A 20298-nucleotide genomic window follows, 5' to 3' on the forward strand; every position below is an offset into this window, starting at 1 on the left:
TAAAGCTTGAAATACTTTACTAACCATTACATAAACAAGAACTTTCAACATTTTACAAAATCTCAATCCAAAAGCAATCACACTGTTTAATCAATTTAAGAATTTTTTTCCATTTCTGCGAGTTAAAAATACACTATATGTTATTATTAAAGAGCGCAACTAACCTAAACTCGTTGTCATCAACGTCATATCCTTGGTATGGCGCAACTTCGATCTTACAACCGAAGAACAGTTTGTCATGGGAGACCTGAAGAGCTTTTTCCACATCATCCGGTTTCTTGAAACAAACCAGCGCATACCGGTCCGAGCCCTGGCCCACCACCTTGACCCATGTCACCTTCCCATGCTTCTTATACTCATGAAAAAGGCCATCCTTCAGACTTGTGTCTGGAACAATACCAATAACTCATTGTTAACAAAATTCAATTTCAAACTTACATGATGCAATTTACTGGACAACTTTAAATAAAGTCCAAATCAGAAAAATTTATATTTCCGATTGTTGTAAGATATATTTAGTATTTCAGATATAAATACATCTGTATTTTTTGGTGTATTTTTTCAATGTAAGAGTATTTCATGCTATGCAATACCTCAAGCACTAAAAATGTACTTGTACTGTAATTTTTATATGTTTTAAAACACATAGAAATCAATAACTTTAATCTTCTCAATTTATGAATTTGATATTGTGTATTGTTTAGAAAATTAGTACAGAACAATAAGTTTGGTGCACTCTTTGATTCCCAAATGATTAAAAAAAACCATTGAGAAAGGAAAATGTGAAACTCACGTAAGTTGAGAGCTTAGAACTTATCGAATGCTTTTACAGACCTACAAGTACATACCATATAAAAAATTACTAATACAAACTGGCACTTTGTACTGACCACTAGATCTTGCTGGCAGATTGCGCACACAGATGGCAAGGGGCCGCCGGTCGTCACTGTGGACTGCAGGACTAGAGTTGTTAGTGTGAGGTGTGGAGACAGCTGATTGCAATGTCACACCACTGCGCAGACTCCCATGATGACTGCAACATACAAATATTTCATTTCATACTCATCATGTTTTCAAAAAGCTCTACTAGTATTCTAGAATCTATTGTATTAAAAGCAGTGATATTTCAAACAACTCACTTCACAAAAGCCGTTACTTGTTATGCTGCTAATAAATATTATTTTGTGTAATTACATATATTATATATAGAATATGTAATATTAATATAATAGAATATATAATATTAATTAGAATATAATATTATTAAATATAGAATAGATATTTAATCTTACCATATTATGAGGGTCATCCAAAGAGTAAGGTGCGATTTCTTATAAAATATAAATAATAACAGTTTAAAATAAAAGAAGTGTTTTTTTTTTGAATTTCTACATCTTTATTTATTTTTAACATAGTTTCCATTTTTGTTTAATCATTAGTCATAACGTTCTACGAGATTTTGAACGCTAATGTCATAGAAGTCTACCTACCACCTGTGAGGATAACCAATCTTTAACAGTTTCACCTCGTCATCAGTGTTAAGCACATACCACCAAAATAAGTGTCGCTAAGCGCCAAGTTTGACTGCACGGTGAGAGGTCAATCTGTTCCCAACCTTAAGATCTGATGATATTTTAGAGTTGGATGGCAGAGTGGGGTCTAGCATTGTCATGCAACAAGGGAACTCCAGATGTCAATAGGCCACATCACTTATTCTGTATTGCACATCGAAGTTTGGTCAGAGTATCGCAATAAGTGGCTGCTTTTATAAATGGCTGCTTCCTCGTTTCATAAACTCAACTATCCATGAAATGGTAAATCGCCGATCTTGACGAATCATTTTATTAACGACATTGACCAAATCTTCTGTGATCACTGATCACTGGTAAGATCACAGTTCATCATGGATATTTTCCTGTCCATCTTGGAAAGCTCTCACCCATTTCCGCACTTAATATTTCAAGAATTTGTTTGTATGAACAATGTCTCAACACATTGTAAACCAGAAAACTTAGATGTTAGTTAAAACAAAGAAAAATGTACCTGTGTGTAGAACAGGACTTGTCGGAAGCAGGAGAGGAGGATGCCGAGCTACAGCTGGAGCTGCCCGACTGACTGGAGCTGGAACTGGAGCGGGACCTGGACACACTGGATCCCGAGTTAGACCCACTCTCACTACCGTTGGACCCTGACCTGTACAACAAACAACCACATTTTAATCTATATTCCCCTATTCTTTTGTATACTTAGGAAAATAAAAGTTGGGTGATACAAGAGCTAAGCTTTAGTTGCACCTTATGTCTTGAACGAATAGTGCACTGCCAACTATCTCGGTTTCTTGAATCACAGGATATTCTCTACACTCATCAGTCTGGATTTAGACAGTATCATAGAACTGAAACTGTGTTACTGTGAATAACAGATGACATCCAGCTTGCCATGGATCAGTAACAATGCACTGTTCTAGACTTGTTTGACGTCTTTAAGGCTTTTCACTAATTCACTTGTTTTTGAAGGAGCAAGTGTTATACTTTATCATTTTATACATACAATGAAATTGTTACTTTTAGTTTTAATAATCACATTTATATTATTTCTATATATTTATGTATTTTACAGGGTTCCCATTCAAACTTAATTAACAAATTTAGGCTTTTTTGTGGTTTGCTAAATAATGAGCGTAAAAGGAAATAACCTTTGTCACTTATATCATACCAAAACTTAGTATAAACACCTTCACTGTGTCTCTATACTGAATGAGACCAACTTCCTCATATTCTGTACTTTAAGGCGTCTGCCATAGTGTACCACCTATACTGTGGCTCTATACTGAGTAGAACAACTACTCTCATATTTAGCGCTTTGAGGCGTCTGCGCAATCAATGTGTTAATTCGTCTTAAGGGGTGGTTGACACGAGTGAGAATTGAGCAAGCTTAATCGCAGTAATCGGTCTTTGCTTTATTTAGAGCAGTTTTTTCACATGTGCATTTATTCACAACTTGTAGAGACTTTCAGGATTTACAAATAAATTCATAGCTTATTCAGGTCTTTTCATAACAAAATTCAGAATCAGAATCAGAATATCTTTATTGTCATTTGTCAATATTACAATTGCTATAGACAACGTCAATATAACTAATATAATAAATAAAAAATGTTATAAGGCTACTTAGTTTATTTGAATGTCATTAACTGATATAATATATTGAACTAATTCGTACAGTGTATTTGTCAATTTAAAAAAATGTAACTGTAGTATTAGTAAATACATAAAAAAATAAATAGTTGAAACAATGAATTAAATTACAACTAATCAACAACTCCATTCCATGCCTAAGGAAGGTAACAATTCGTAGCAAAACATTCTTCAAGGGAATAAAATGCCTTACTTATAAGCCAGTTCGACAGTTTTAGCTGCAAATGGTTGAAGTTCTAAACTTCTAAACGTTTGAGGTAATTTGTTAAAACATTTAATTTGTAAATATTTATGGCTAACTAATGTTTTCCGAAGTCTAGAGGAAGGTGCAACAATATCCCGAGCTCCCCTAGTGTCATAATCATGAATTTCATCAAAGCAGATAAAGTTTTCAAAATTCTCCTTTACATATATTACATTTTGAAATATGAAAATGCCAGGAACAGTCATTATATTGTAGTCAATAAAGCATTGCTTACAATCATCTTGATAACCCAAATTGGCTAAAATTCTTACTGCCTTTCTTTGCCACGCAAAAACTTGACTGGCACCCCTACTGTTACCCCAGAGCATTGAGGCATAAAGTAAGTGTGAGTGAAAATCACTGAAATAAGAAGAGAGCAACATATTTCTACCAACACAGTTTTGTAATTTACGTAACAGAAAACAAGCCTTAGATAGTTTAGAAATTACTGAGTTAGTTTGAGCTTCCCATGATAGTTTTTGATCTAATGTTACTCCAAGTAATTTCACTGGCTTAATACAGCTCCCTGCTATGTGCAACTTTTTTAATGTGAAACAAATTGTTTCAGTTTTATCCCCATTGACTTTAAGATGGTTGACATCAAACCACGAGTTTGCAATTTCCATCACTTGGCCACTTTGTGCTTCCACTTCTTGGAAAACTTTGCCAGTAACTAAAAAAGAAGTGTCATCTGCATATAGAATAGTCTTACATGGAATATTGTTTGGCAGATCATTTATATACATAATAAACAAGAGTGGGCCCAAAACTGACCCCTGTGGAACCCCAGCTTCACACACAAATTCACAGCTAAACCACGGTTTCTGTTTTTCACAGTCAGGTTGGAGACGGACCATGTTTCAAGTTTAATTTTCAATACGTTAATTTAACTTTATTTACTTGTTTGAGTTATTTACTACAAATTTTTTTTATTACACAAAATTTTGTATTAATATTTATAAACACAGCTTAAGAATAATAAAGGACCTAAATGGTCGTAACTTTATCTGTCAAAATAAAGAGCTTAATCCATCAATCATAAGATATACATTCTATTTTTGACAAGGAAAGCCAATAATCAGTATATTATTACTATAGTCTTCTAAGCAATAACGCATCTTTTATGAGCCACTGATAGCCTTGGCCAAATGGCAAGGGTTTGGTTATCACATATAGCTGTTACATATTACACCACAAAAAAGGTTTTTTTTAACAAATTAAAGTTAAAGAATGTCTTATTTTACAAGGCAAAATTATGGCAAGAAGCCCTCTCTAACACCTAACCTAGGGACCAATGGTTTAAAACACCTAACCTAGGGACCAATGGTTTAAAGGACAGATTCTAGTACAGATTACAGGTTGACTAATAAAATAAACTTGAATAAAGTCTATAAAATTATGCAATAGAATCGTACCTTGATTTGGTGTGTTTCTTATGGACAACTACAACAGGCGTCAGATCTCTCCTGTCATCTGCATAAACGTCAGGTGTAGTGGAGGGTTGTGGGTATCGGGAGGCTGTGTCATAGCTCCAACTCGACCCTACGCTTCGATGGTGCGGCGGCTGTCGACTCACAACACTGAAATACATCAGCAAACTTGAAAAAGAATCTAACAATAATGGAACTAATAAAAAGATAAATGTTCTAAGGCCAGGAGAGAGGTGACAACAAATTAGTAGTGATCTACATAAACATGATTGATTTACATAAATTCCTTAACTAAGATCTAAGGGTTTGCTTTAAGAATGCTAAGAGATGCAGTGAAACCTGGCACCATTTGAGTTAGCTGCATCTGTGCTATCACAAGATGCCAGCACAAAATCTCACTGCAAATATTGCTTTGCTCGTGTTGGAGATCAGTTGGTTTATTCTGCCACGTGTTCACTTTCTTGTAATCCTACATTTTATCTATATTTACCATGTAGTTATTACATGTATGACTGACTACCAATACAGTAAGTAAACCGAGTGGTGTAATGGTGTATGTATGTATTTAATCGTTAGGGTGTGCATATGAGCATACAAACACACACACACACACACACACACACACACACACACACACACACACACACACACACACATACACACACACACACACACACACACACACACACACACACACACACACACACACACACACACACACACACACACACACACACACACCTTCAGAGTTTCAGAATATAGTAAATGGTAAATTTTATTTCATCTACTTCAAAATATCAACAGGTTATTCTTCTCAAAAAGGTGTTACCAATTTAAAAAGGTGTAACCTGGAACTAAATCACTTATAATCTATAATGTTTTCAATTACACGATTTGATTCAGAGTAGGATTTCATATTTTCAAATGTTGAAACTCAATCAGCTTTTATTACTTATTTGTTACAACATGTGACCGTGTGCTATTAATAGCTTGCAGCCTACAATATAATATCACTACTTAAGGTTTGTCTCTTCTATAATATTCTATCTTTTTACAGTTTTCAGCAGTCTGTTCTGTTGTTCCATTAACAGTAAACAATCAGGAGGTAGAGAACAATATGAACGTAACCACAGTTTGAGCAGCATATCATTTTAAAGGTCTTGTCCAATATAAAATTATGGAATTAAAAATTATGTACTTTTTATAACGACCTATTCTAATTTCATTTTAGAGTAATCTAAATGTACAAACTTTTGAGAATTATTTGGTAAATGGCAACCGAACATTTATTTTAGTAACCACCATTAACTAATATAAATTTCTTTAAATTTTTAAAATGTTTTGTGACTTAATTCTTGATTTTCGAAACCAAGGATAGGACAGACTGTTCCTGTATCATTACTGAACAAACTGATGGTAGTGAAAACATTCTTTTCCAGTTTTGACATGTAACCAAAGTTGGAAGGCTGTGTGGGGGTAAGACAGGTTGTGAGACCCTCTGGGCTGGGGGAGCAGTAAGCAGGGAAATCAATAACACCAGTCCAATGTTGCCAGACTGTGCAAGCTCAGCACTTGTTGCCTCCACCCACACCCACAGCCACAGCCACAGCCACAGATAGTATTACTAGCTGTATAATCTGAACACATTCATTCCATACAATATTAAGATGTCTACAAACAATGACTAGTATTCAATGACATTTTTCTAGAAATAAAAAATTGAGATAACCTTCCAGTCAAAAAGTAAAAATTTTACGTATTCAATATGTGCTTAGAGAATTGTTCCAAAGTAAATAATAATTAAGTCTGTGAGCTTTTAACCTATGTAGTTGTTTTTTTATATATAGCTTTTAAATATGAGTTGTAGCATCTATCAACAAACTTTAAATGGTATAAATTGCGAATGTTACTGTTTTTGAATTAAAAAACACAATTCTATATGGGTTTTATTCAGTTTTCCAAAATCTTGAAAAATAATAAACGAATTTACATTGAAAGTGGATACAAGATTTATAAAAATAGTAAATATCAGAGAGACATCTATTTAAGCTAAACACTCTCAATCCAACTATTAGTGTACTGTGTATTTTATAATAAATAACAGATCAACTAGTAAATATAAAAATGCCCATATTGATTTAAGGCCAAACATTTACATGTTACCGCTATTAATGCCTTATTAGGAGGGTCTCTCCCATGAGAAGGTGGAGGACAATAGCAATGTAAGCATAGTTCAACCGGCATACCATTTTAAGGGTCTTGTAGAAAATAAGTCTAAGGAAGAAAATTTAAAAATGACATAGTTTTAATAACTATCCTTTCTTATTTCATTTAAGAATCAAATGTAATCTGTCAGTAAAACTGAGAAGGATTATAAAAAAGTCATTGAACCTTTTTTTTTAACTATCCTACTGAGAATCTGCATTATAATACCGATCCATCCAACATATACTCGTATTGATATTTCTGAGGAAACAGTTTCTAATAACATTAACATGTACCTTTGTCAAACAGTTCAAACTGCAGTCATAACACTACTACAGTTTCGACTTCTAGCAAGTCAGTTCAAACTGCAGTCATAACACTACTACAGTTTCGACTTCTAGCAAGTCAGTCAGTTCAAACTGCAGTCATAACACTACTACAGTTTCGACTTCTAGCAAGTCAGTTCAAACTGCAGTCATAACACTACTACAGTTTCGACTTCTAGCAAGTCAGTTCAAACTGCAGTCATAACACTACTACAGTTTCGACTTCTAGCAAGTCATCTTCTAGCTTCAATAAGTATTGGAAATGAGGATTATACATCTGAAGTCTTCATAGTTCCAAATTTATGAACACAATACAAAACACAATAAATAAACAACAATAAACACAACATTTGATAGACCTCACACAAATTAAAGCTTAAACTTTTCATCATTTAAAATAGTTTTCCACTAGGTACATAAGCAATTCATTAAATTTGAAAATAAAAACATATTATTTATATAAGTTATTGTTGTTCAATCTAGAAACATTCTTTGATTACCTCTCGATAATGGGCGTATAAGGTCCATTCCGATAGTGCCTGTCACGAGTACGGCCACGCAAGGGTTCTGCGGCTGTCACATGGTACGTAGATGATGCACGCCGCAGATATGCATCACCGTCCCGCCGGTCCCGCTCCCGTTCATAGAAGTGACTAGATCTCTCAAAACTGCTGATCTCCTCTGGTGGCCTGCAATCAAATAACAAATTATTCGTCTGAATACACAAGCTCCAAGTACAGCTCCACCTACGTACAAGTTATACGCTCTGCAAAGTGCTCCATTCTATGCATGTCAGGAATAGCATTATATCCACGAGGTAGATTATCATAGAATTTTTCCAAAAATCTAGAAAAGGTAACACAATGAAATCCACCCTAAAAGAAAAAGCAAAATAACTACAAGAGTCTTAATCTTTTAGTTTTCTAAAAACTGTATTCTTTTACTTTTTTTTTATTTGTGAACAACATATGAAATGAGTTGTCCCATAATCAAGATAACATATACAAGTAGATACTTGGACAATTTCCAATATAGTTGCAGATGACAGAGCTTATATTGCACAAACTCAATTCATCCCAATAGAAGCATAACTTTATGGTTATCTATGCTCAGTGCATATTAGCCAACTCCATATGGGCAACTTCTTAAAAAATAAGAGTTAACATCTTTGTTTGAAAGTTTAAGATTCAAGATTCAAAGTTTTTATTGTCGTTAGGCAATCCATAGATGCAATTGACAAAGTCATAGCTAATTATTTACAATGATCACAGCATATAAACCTTAAAAAATACATATTAGGCACATATTTTTCATGTAAGTCAATTGAATAAATATGAAAAGTCAATAAATAAACTAAACTATGTACATAAATTATTTACTAAAGTTAATGTAAGGTTTAAAAGTTGAATCTACACACAGTTAAAAATATCATAAATAAATGAATAAATAATTTAAAATCTTAGGCTACTAATATCACAGTTCAAAAAATCATTCACTGAATAAAAAACATTTTGTTTAAACCACCTTTCTGTTATTTTTTTAAAACTTTGCAGGGGTACAGTCCATGCCTTTTCAGGTAATTTGTTAAAAAATTTAAGTTTCATTTTAATGTGACTTCTATTGGTTTTCTCTAATTTTATTTGAGGCAATTCTAAGAAATAATTTGATCTAGTTGGATATCTATGTACTTCCTGCCGTACTTTAAACAACTGACTCTCTTTAACACTAATTAAACAGCAATATATATATAAATTATAAAGGGTCATTACTTCTAGTTCTTTAAAAATTTCTTCACACGACGCCCTAGGTTCAACATTTTTTATTATCCTAAGGGCTTTTTTTTGCCATACAAAAACTTTTTCGGAATTACAAGAGTTACCCCATAGGGTTATGCCATAACGCAAATGAGATTGAAAAAATGCATAGTAGGCCATAATTAGCATATTTCTTGATACACAGTTTTTTAACTTTCTCAAAAGATAGGTTACCCTTGCCAGCTTTTTACACAGTTCTTCAATGTGATAATCCCAGCTTAATCTACTATCTAGATACATTCCCAAAAGCTTTACAGGCTTAATGTCTTTATATATTGTGTGATTCAAAGAGAAAATGATTTTTTCAGTTTTGCTGTTGTTTACCATAAGTTTATTAGCCTCAAACCAATCTAATGCCCTTTCAACTGCCTGGTTTTCTAACTTAACAAGTTCATCAAGATTTTGATCAAAATTTAAGAGTGGTATCGTCAGCGTACAATATTGTTGTACACGGTGTATTAAAAGCTAAGTCATTGATGGCAATAACGAAGAGTAAAGGTCCTAACACTGAACCTTGCGGGACACCCACTTTTATTTCTCTAAAATTAGATTTGTCTTGCCCTTGTACAACCATCTGCTCTCTATAACTAAGGAATGATTTGAAAAGATTTAGTTCATTATTCTTAATACCATAACAAAACCATTTTTTCACTATTAATTCATGAGAAATACAGTCAAAGGCCTTTGATAAATCTATCAGTGTTGCAGATGTCAGAAACTTACTTTCAAAATTAAAAAAAAAATTTTTCCACTACTCTTTCTACAGCTTTTACAGTACTACGTCCAGAGATGAATCCAAATTGTTGATTGCAGAACAAATTATTTTGTACAAAGAAAAGATTTAGTTGCATTTTTACACACCCTTCTAAAATTTTACTAAATATTGGTATCAAGGAAATTGGGCGATAACTTGATGGATTAAGTTTATCTCCTTTTTTATAAATGGGTGTAACTTTACTTATCTTAAAAGCTTTTGGATATTTACCTTGTTCCAGAATCATATTAAAAATAAAGGTGAGGGGTCTTAAAATTATGTCTATGATGTCCTTCACCACTTTGTTAGATATCCTGTAATAGTCCTCACTCCTTGATGAGCTCAAGTTTGATACTAATTTTAAAATGTCACTATCTACAATTTTTTTCCAACTAAAGATCTCTATTGCCCTATTAGAATTCAAGACGTAATTATTTGTAAGTTCTATTGCATTGTTTACCAATACACCAGTGTTTAAACCACTACCTATATCTAGATTACTTACTAAATTAACAAAATAGTCATTAAATGTATCACATTGTATGCCTGCTGCCTGATCATACTTATTGTTATTGCCAGAGTTAGTTTCTGCTTTTATTACATTCCAGGCTGCTTTACATTTATTTGTGGCATTTTGTATATAGATCTCATTTGACTTTATTTTTTCTTGCCTAATTTTGGACCTGTACTCTTTTATAGCTCCTAAATATTCCTTCTTATGGTAATTTTCATTAAGTGTACCCTTGCTACTTTTGAACCTATCATAAAGGCCAACCACAAATTTTCTTAACTCTAAAGTAAATCATTTATGGTGTGGGATTTTCAAAGCGTTAGTTTTAATCTGCTTCACTTTACAAAACTCATTGAGAGAGTTTGTCACATTAGTAATAAAGTAATCACAGGCTTGATCAACCTCTGAAAAATTGCCAATATGTGACCAGTCTACAGCTTTTAAATTTTCCCTAAGATTTAAAGTGGCATTATATGAAAGGTTTCTAACATATTTTACTTCCTTATTACCATTTAATTTTGGGTTAAAACAACCAAACTTTGCCAAAATCCCTGCGTGATCCGATAAGTGAGGTTCTACAACTATACAGTCAACACGTTCTCTAGATACATTTGTGGCAATATTGTCTATACATGCATTACCTCTAGTTGCTTCTTGATTCAGACAGTACAGGTTACAAGATTTTAAAACATTTAAAAATGAATTTGTTTCATATGATTTCTTTACAATATTTATGTTAAAATCTACATCAGTTTGTACAGCCAACAGTTTATCTTTAGATGATTGTGCCATTTGTTTAGAAAATTTTGAGAACCACTTTAACGTGATTAACAAGTTTACTTGGAACTGTCTGAATCCCACTTTTGTACATGTGTAACATTTCTTCACAATTCTTGAGTACATTTCTTCTATTTCAATAGTACTATTCAAACAAATTAGTTTTAGTTCCAATACTCAAAAATGTAAAACATTTTTATTAACCACAAAACAAAATCTCCTTTAATTATATCCATCCACCTCATGCTTAAATAACGAAGTCTATTTTTAAAAATACACTAACACAGATATTAAATACAAAAACTAATGAAGGACACAATATGTAAAAATGTATCAGTCACTGTTTACAATTTCTATACTGTACAGTATAGGTTAGTAATCCTTAATCACTACTATCAACAAAAGTTTAGATTTTTTAAATTATGATGATAGAAGCAACTTGTACAAAAAAATTTGAATCTTTAAAATACATAAAAACAAATTTAAATTTGCAACCATAGCAGTTGATATTCATCAATCTCTGTATCAGCTATAAATAAATATGGAGTAACTCTAGAATCAATATGAAATAGGCATAGTGTTTTCAAGTTTTATTTTGGTTACATCTGACATTTTACATTACAAATTTGCTATTTTAGGTATTGTTTTGGTTGAGCCTAATTTTTTACCTTTTAACTGGTCAAAACAACCATTATAGACAAAACAAGTGACCAATTTAGACATACCAGAGAGAGTGGTCCACAGGTCCTCTAGCACAATAAGTTTTAAAAGCTCTAAACTAGGATTATGCTCATTCTTTCCCATAACACGATAAGCAAACAACTTACAAAAATTAAGTATTAACAAATCTACATCACTACAAAAACTCTTAGACTTGTCATTTAATTCAAAAATAATATATTGTGTTTCTTATTCATCTGAATATGATATGAATTGTAGTGTATAAATTATTATTTCAATTATTTCATTTTAATGATACAGGGTGCGGCAGCATAACTTCCTTTTTTTAAATGCGCGCCATTCAGTTAGTTTATGTCATAGCGGAGCGCTAGTGGTCTCATTCAAGAGGGGGTACTGTAAAGTTTTGTCCTGACACGGTTCAGTCACCATCATGCGTTGGAATAGTGAGGAGCGTGCCTTTGCCGTTGAGGCCTACTTTTCAAGCGCATGTTCGGTTATTGCAACACAGCGTGCATTTTGGAATCGCTTTAATTTAGCCCCGTTGGCTTCCGTCCCAGACCATGTAATCAATTGTTACATGGGTCACTACATTCAGACAAACTGCAAGTGCGACAAAACGAAGAACTGGAGTCCCCCGGCCCGTTAGATCACCTGAGAACATTGAAGCAGTGAGAGCGTCAATGTTGCGATCACCACTGCGTTCTGCGCGCAAACACGCATCTGCCCTTGGACTATCCGATCGTTCTGTGAGAAGAATTCTTCGTGATGATCTTCATTTTCATCCCTATAAGATGGCGATAGTGCAGGAACTTTCAGAACGTGACTTCAATTCTTGGATGAACGCGTGTGAGCTTCTTCTTGATGTCGTTCCCGAGGGTGCTATTGTTTTTTTTAAGCGATGAAGCCCATTTTCATTTGAGTGGGTCGTTAACAAACAAAACATGCGCTACTGGGCTGACACCAACCCTCGAAAATTGCATCAAAGGCCTTTGCATTCACCGAAAGTCACAGTGTGGTGTGCAATTTCCTCAGCTGGAATTATTGGTCCCTGGTTTTTTGAGGAAAATGAGGTTACAGTGACAGTGACTTCGGACCGGTATGTAAACATGCTACAGAATTTTTTTTCCCACGGCTAGAAGATTTGGATTTGGGGGACACTTGGTTCCAACAAGACGGTGCAACAGCACACACTTCGAGAGCATCGATGGCTGTTTTGAGGGAAAACTTTCCAGATCGCCTTATCTCAATTAGAGGCGATTAGGAATGGCCGGCACGCTCTCCCGATCTGTCACCTTGTGATTTTTTTCTATGGGGTTTTTTGAAATCCCATGTTTATGTGAACTGTCCAAGAACCTTACAAGATTTGAAGACCAACATCCAAGAAGAAATTGCCAACATAACACCTGCTACGCTAACAACAGTCATGACAAACGCCAGAAATCGGCTTACGCAATGTATGGAGAATGGGGGACGTCACCTAACAGATTTGATCTTCAAAACAATGTAAATAAAAACTTTAGACATGTACCTACATTATAAAAAATAAATAAATATTTTCTGATGCATACAATAGTTTTTATTGAGTTTCGGAAAAAGGTAGTTATGCAGCCGCACCCTGCATTATAAAACAATCCTATATAGTGGAGGTATACTATTTTAAAATGAAGGAAATATTAAAATTTAATATTCTGAATGTCTGTTACTTGTCCAAAAGTTACACTTAAATAAGATAAATACAGGTTATCCCCAGCAAATTTACTAAAATTATAAAATTACTAAAAAGAACTCTCCCCTTAATTTCTAATGTGCTCTTCAATGAAATTTCTATTAGCTTTAACTGAATAAATTCATGGTTATGTGTATGATCATCATTTCTCCATTATACCATGAGATGAAGATTTTCCTCAGCACTATAGCGAATTATGGCAAATGGAAGAAAATTTCATATAAACTAAACATCCATTTTGAATGCTTCACAATAAAATAATAATGATATTAAAAACACTGCTCCATGACTGTTTAAAACCATTTTACAATTCAAAATGTCCTTTAATTAGTAGCATTCCTGGAGTTTTGGATTAGATTAGAAGCATACTTTGGAAGATACAATATCTGTGCACATTAGTCTATCCTGCTTCATAAAAAATGAATGTCACATAACCCTTTATAGATATGCACAACCACACCAGAAGAAATGCCTCAAACTTGGCTTGTCTCCACATCACCTAAATCTCTTTGAGAATGCTTCCTAGAAAGCAGGTGTCTATTCAACAAACCACTTGATGCCTATGAACTATAGGTAGAACCATGTAAAACACTCTTGAGTGCAGACCTTATAACTTTGAAAAGCAATTCCTGAACTGAAGACACTACCAGCCACAATGAAGCTAAACAAACATTATTTTAAAACTGAAACTGACATATATTATATTGTACACTCTACTATTGTACTTCTGACCAGAGTATAGTTCATTAAGTTCATGACCAAGATGTAAAAACAAAATAAAACAAAAATAATGTTAAATGTTTTTTACACATTACATACTCTAGTACTATGTACAGCAAACAAACATTATAGTTCTAAAGCAATCACATTCCATTACCATACTTATGAATGTAGTCCTTTACAAATTTAATACCCATGGAAAAGATTGTTAATAAATACAGTAATTGCTCAGAAATAAGTCTAGTATTTTTCAAATAGTTCTTCTCAATTAAAAATATTGAAAGTTTAACACAAGAACGTCTGTTGGGCCAGCTAGTATCAAAATATTTTATTTTATACTTTTATTTTATAAATAACCAAGAAATACTTTCCACAGTATCATCCACTTTAAATCATTATTTTCTTTGCAAGATGTCAATTGGGTGGTCTTAAGAACAGGTTTCAAGAAGCAAATGGGTGGTCTTAAGAACAGGTTTCAAGAAGCAAAACTTATTTTTCCAAACAATCAACTAAACCTCTCAATCCTATTTTGAACTTGATGTCTACAAATTTTGTTTCAACCTATAACTATGTTGCAATATTACACTATTATTTTGCTACTATTTATTTTTGTTTTTGTATTAATGTGAGTAATTAGTAATATTTACGTAAACCATTATTAGAATTTGTATGCTATATTATTACATTACTACAGCTGTATATCCCTTCATTATCAAGTACATATATTACACAAAATCTATCTACACAAAAATTGTACAGTATATTTGAAGACTTATCATGTGAATAAAAAAATATTGTTTATTGAATTTAATGCAAGTTACACCCTAAAGACTACATTGGCTCAATAATAAACTCTCTAAGAACAAGGATGACAGGGCATAAGTATGCAAATAAACATAAAAAGACAGAGCAACCTGTAGTGGCAAATGGCTTAAAACATAATTTAAATTTTGAAGAAACATTTACAGTGAAACCCAAATAAGATATCACAAAATTTAAGTAAAAACAGTCTTGGAATCATGAAACAAGCCCATCAGCTCGTCACCAAATCTAAATTTCCAAATGGATTAAACTTAAGGTGACTTATCAACAAAGTTAATTTATAAAATCATATTATATGTTTACCATTCTACATAATTCATACTTTATTTACATTTTCTGTGTTGATGTTTATGTTTATTATATTCTTATAGGCCTATTTATCATGTTTCATTACCTGAAGATGGTTTAAGCCGAAATATAGAAATTGTTCATTAATACTTTCCTATTTATTATTGAAGATTTATATTGGGAGGCTAATAAATTACAAATTTATGAAAACCCTTAACTACAAACTGGCAATACTAGTATAACTTTTACTAAAGAAATAACGAAACAGTCAGTTAATAAAGCAGGATGCAAAGCTCATTATGTCAAGTTAGTGTACAGGCCAGGATGATGTAGAGCAAGCAGTGAGTGTAGTGTGTAGTCGGTTGATACAGCAAGAAGCAAGGCTCACTATTTCAAGTTAGTGTACAGGCCAGGATGATGTAGAGCAAGCAGTGAGTGTAGTGTGTAGTCAGTCGGTTGATACAGCAAGAAGCAAGGCTCACTAAGTTAGTGTACAGGCCAGGATGATGTAGAGCAAGCAGTGAGTGTAGTGTGTGGTCGGTTGATACAGCAGAAGCAAGGCTCACTATTTCAAGTTAGTGTACAGGCCAGGATGATGTAGAGCAAGCAGTGAGTGTAGTGTGTAGTCGGTTGATACAGCAAGAAACAAGGCTCACTATTTCAAGTTAGTGTACAGGCCAGGATGATGTAGAGCAAGCAGTGAGTGTAGTGTGTAGTCGGTTGATACAGCAAGATGCAAGGCTCACTATTTCAAGTTAGTGTACAGGCCAGGATGATGTAGAGCAAGCAGTGAGGTAGTGTGTAGTCGGTTGATACAGCAAGATGCAAGGCTCACTATTTCAAGTTAGTGTACAGGCCAGGATGATGTAGAGCAAGCAGTGAGTGTAGTGTGTAGTCGGTTGATACAGCAGCAAGAAGCAAGGCTCACTAAGTTGTACAGGCCAGGATGATGTAGAGCAAGCAGTGAGTGTAGTGTGTAGTCGGTTGATACAGCAAGATGCAAGGCTCACTATTTCAAGTTAGTGTACAGGCCAGGATGATGTAGAGCAAGCAGTGAGTGTAGTGTGTAGTCGGTTGATACAGCAAGATGCAAGGCTCACTATTTCAAGTTAGTGTACAGGCCAGGATGATGTAGAGCAAGCAGTGAGTGTAGTGTGTAGTCAGTTGATACAGCAAGAAGCAAGGCTCACTATTTCAAGTTAGTGTACAGGCCAGGATGATGTAGAGCAAGCAGTGAGTGTAGTGTGTAGTCGGTTGATACAGCAAGAAGCAAGGCTCATTATTTCAAGTTAGTGTACAGGCCAGGATGATGTAGAGCAAGCAGTGAGTGTAGTGTGTAGTCGGTTGATACAGCAAGAAACAAGGCTCACTATTTCAAGTTAGTGTACAGGCCAGGATGATGTAGAGCAAGCAGTGAGGTAGTGTGTAGTCGGTTGATACAGCAAGAAGCAAGGCTCACTATTTCAAGTTAGTGTACAGGCCAGGATGATGTAGAGCAAGCAGTGAGTGTAGTGTGTAGTCGGTTGATACAGCAAGATGCAAGGCTCACTATTTCAAGTTAGTGTACAGGCCAGGATGATGTAGAGCAAGCAGTGAGTGTAGTGTGTAGTCGGTTGATACAGCAAGATGCAAGGCTCACTATTTCAAGTTAGTGTACAGGCCAGGATGATGTAGAGCAAGCAGTGAGTGTAGTGTGTAGTCGGTTGATACAGCAAGATGCAAGGCTCACTAAGTTAGTGTACAGGCCAGGATGATGTAGAGCAAGCAGTGAGTGTAGTGTGTAGTCGGTTGATACAGCAAGATGCAAGGCTCACTATTTCAAGTTAGTGTACAGGCCAGGATGATGTAGAGCAAGCAGTGAGTGTAGTGTGTAGTCGGTTGATACAGCAAGAAGCAAGGCTCACTATTTCAAGTTAGTGTACAGGCCAGGATGATGTAGAGCAAGCAGTGAGTGTAGTGTGTAGTCGGTTGATACAGCAAGAAGCAAGGCTCATTATTTCAAGTTAGTGTACAGGCCAGGATGATGTAGAGCAAGCAGTGAGTGTAGTGTGTGTGGCGGATGTGGGGAGCCTTGACTACAAGGCAGTCAGCTCTCTTCAAGGATGAGGTGTGGCCAGTCTCTGTCTGGTCTGGGACACCTGCACACTGCCTACTCTGTCCTGTCCACATCCCACTTTTTACACTGAGTCACACAATAACAGTGGCATGGAGAGGACTGATTATGGGAGACAATCAAGCTAATTCAATAACTTAATCCCTTAGTTTCATACTAATAGTAAACCCACTCTAGGAGACTTCATTTTGTGTCAATATTTTGTATTTAGTAAAAATATTACAAACACAGGTTGTATGTAATACAATAAGTGACACAACTGTAATATTATGATTACTTCTCGCGTTTATTGAGCAATTATGATAACTACACATAGAAAGTTTATTATTACATACATATTAAGAAGAGGTCTTTTTATATTTCATTAAAAAATATATTTAACATTTTTTAAACCCAAAAATAGAATCAACTGAGTTATTTAAAACTGTTTAAAAAGCCCTTTTTAAGAGGTCATTTTGTAAATTATATACTATAAATCCTCTAGATTGATTCAGATTTCCTAAAAAAAGGCCAAAACATTAAAATAGACAACGTTAGACATAGGTGAGTACCATATACTAACACCAAAAAATATGAACCATGTCAGTTTGCCACACTATTTACTTAAAATTTTTTAATCTTTATGAGCTTAAGTTTAAGTAATGATAACAACTTGGAAGCTTATTTCCTTAACCTTTGGCATATAGATTTTATATTCATTCAGTAATATACTTTCTCCTTACTTTCTTAACTGGTGTTTAATTACTTTGTTTTGGTCTCCTTATATATCTCTCATGAAATATATTATTATAGAACAAAAGGTAAAGCACATTACTTATGTGCTTTATAAGGTGAACTTTCTATATATTATTTAAATACATACAGTTGGCTTTGGGTTTATTATTAAATCTTTTATTGGAATGGGTGAACGTGCAAATAGATTTATTTATATAATAAATATTTTGTTAAAAAAAGCATTACCAGCAAAAATTAAGAAATAATAAGTGTAGGCAACACAATATATTTTTCTGTACTTCATATGACCTGAAATGGGTGTATTACTGTAATTCACAAGTTCAGTGGCAAATTGAATAAACTCAGTAAGAATATTCAAATTAAAATTGAATTAACCAATGTAAATAGAAAAATAATTTTAGGTTTCAGTATTATGAGAGTTAAAACATTTCTACATCAGTTACTAGCAGTCTATTACAGTAATTTCATTATGAACGTATCATTACACAATTATGGTCAGTATAATATATAGTGCATGCAGTTGACATTGATATGGTAATTGAAAAGTTACTAGTCATGTAATTCATCCTGTAAAAATGGTGTAGACTTTCGTCGACTGAATTAGGTACCTTGTGTGCTGCGACTTAAAAATTCCTGAATTTTCACCTTATGATTCAGAATACACTACCTATGGAAGAACTATTCCTATTCTTAGTGAATATGAAACAAGACATCAACCGAGTGAGCAGGAATTATTATATACTAAAGGGGGACTTTCTAGGTATCAAATTATTGGAACAATTTATTTTTCTTCCTCTGCAACAGTACCAATGTACAGTCATCCCCTGGGGTTGCTATCAAGACAATTCTTACAGTCAACTTTCTTTGTTACAAACTTTTGTATTACCCGTACATGATTACTTTAATGGTTATATTGGTGGGAACAGTACATTCTATCTAAAATCATATATTAAATTTGGATTTGTATAAAGGTCTTCAATCATTGTCTCCAGGACTTAAAATGTTTAACATAGCACAGCATCTGAAGCTTTATCTTAATAACAACTAACTGTAGTAGGGAAGTAGTCAAAGTGTGCTCAAACAAAAAAAAACCCAACTCGTGATATATATACATAGTATAAGGTAGGAGTGGTATAAAAGGCTTCTCTGAGATTCTATGTAAAATGTCAAATCTACAGTTAATTTCATTATCGAGATGTCTTATGGACAGATAATAATACAGAAAACAAATTTTTACACCCCCTCCCTCTCTCACAGACAAAACAGATATTGTGTTGACCTATTTAGTGATAGGCTTCAATGACACTTAGCCAAATTCAATCATTGTACATGAACCATCATCATAGAACTCAATTTTGTCTTCAGTATGTACAAATGAATTTGCATGCAAAATTTAAAGTCGACAGATGAAATCTTTCTCCAGATATCTTTCCACATGATACATTCATATAATTGTTCATTGAATAAAATTTCATAGCAGTGTTTTAATGAACTTCCGGTGAGCTAGGGACGGTACTACAACGAAAGAATGCGCTGAAATCAAATTTTGCCACTTTTAACATTGACTTTCCACTCTATAATTTATAATTTTTCACTGCATTAGTAAGGTACATATTATGTTAATAAGTCACATGTTACAAACTCATATGATTGTACTCAGGTTGTTTACAAATTTTTTCATTCTCCTACTTTATTGTTGACATAATGGTTATCAAGCTCAGTTTTGCTTGTATAGAAATGAAGCTTCATGCACAATGTCTACAGGTCAGTTAGTTTTTTAGATATTGTGCGGACAGACAGACAGAAATGAAATATTTATGCCCCTCGAGTGATGGGCTTCGCTAACGCTCAGCCAAAGATCAAATGCTGAAACAGGATGGAAAAAACTGAATTGCAGAAACGTCAAATAAAATAAGCATCTAGAACAGTAAAGTTGAGTGGAATTTGAAGACATT

The 20298-nt window shown here is 33.9% G+C and overlaps 1 protein-coding gene across 5 annotated transcripts in view; it reads right to left on the reverse strand.

The window, feature by feature from the left end:
* LOC124362790 (protein split ends) overlaps positions 1-20298 on the reverse strand; it is a 139463-nt gene that overhangs the window by 38943 nt on the left and 80222 nt on the right. For all 5 annotated transcript variants that reach the window (XM_046817581.1, XM_046817580.1, XM_046817582.1 and 2 more), the window contains 5 exons: positions 7903-8091; positions 4857-5021; positions 2044-2193; positions 891-1033; positions 165-387 (listed from right to left, as the gene is read on the reverse strand). In XM_046817581.1, the coding sequence (XP_046673537.1) occupies positions 165-387; positions 891-1033; positions 2044-2193; positions 4857-5021; positions 7903-8091 (870 nt within the window). The remainder of the gene's footprint in view (positions 1-164; positions 388-890; positions 1034-2043; positions 2194-4856; positions 5022-7902; positions 8092-20298) is intronic.

The sequence above is a fragment of the Homalodisca vitripennis genome, chromosome 5 (assembly GCF_021130785.1).
Source record: "Homalodisca vitripennis isolate AUS2020 chromosome 5, UT_GWSS_2.1, whole genome shotgun sequence".
Taxonomy (NCBI): domain Eukaryota; kingdom Metazoa; phylum Arthropoda; class Insecta; order Hemiptera; family Cicadellidae; genus Homalodisca; species Homalodisca vitripennis.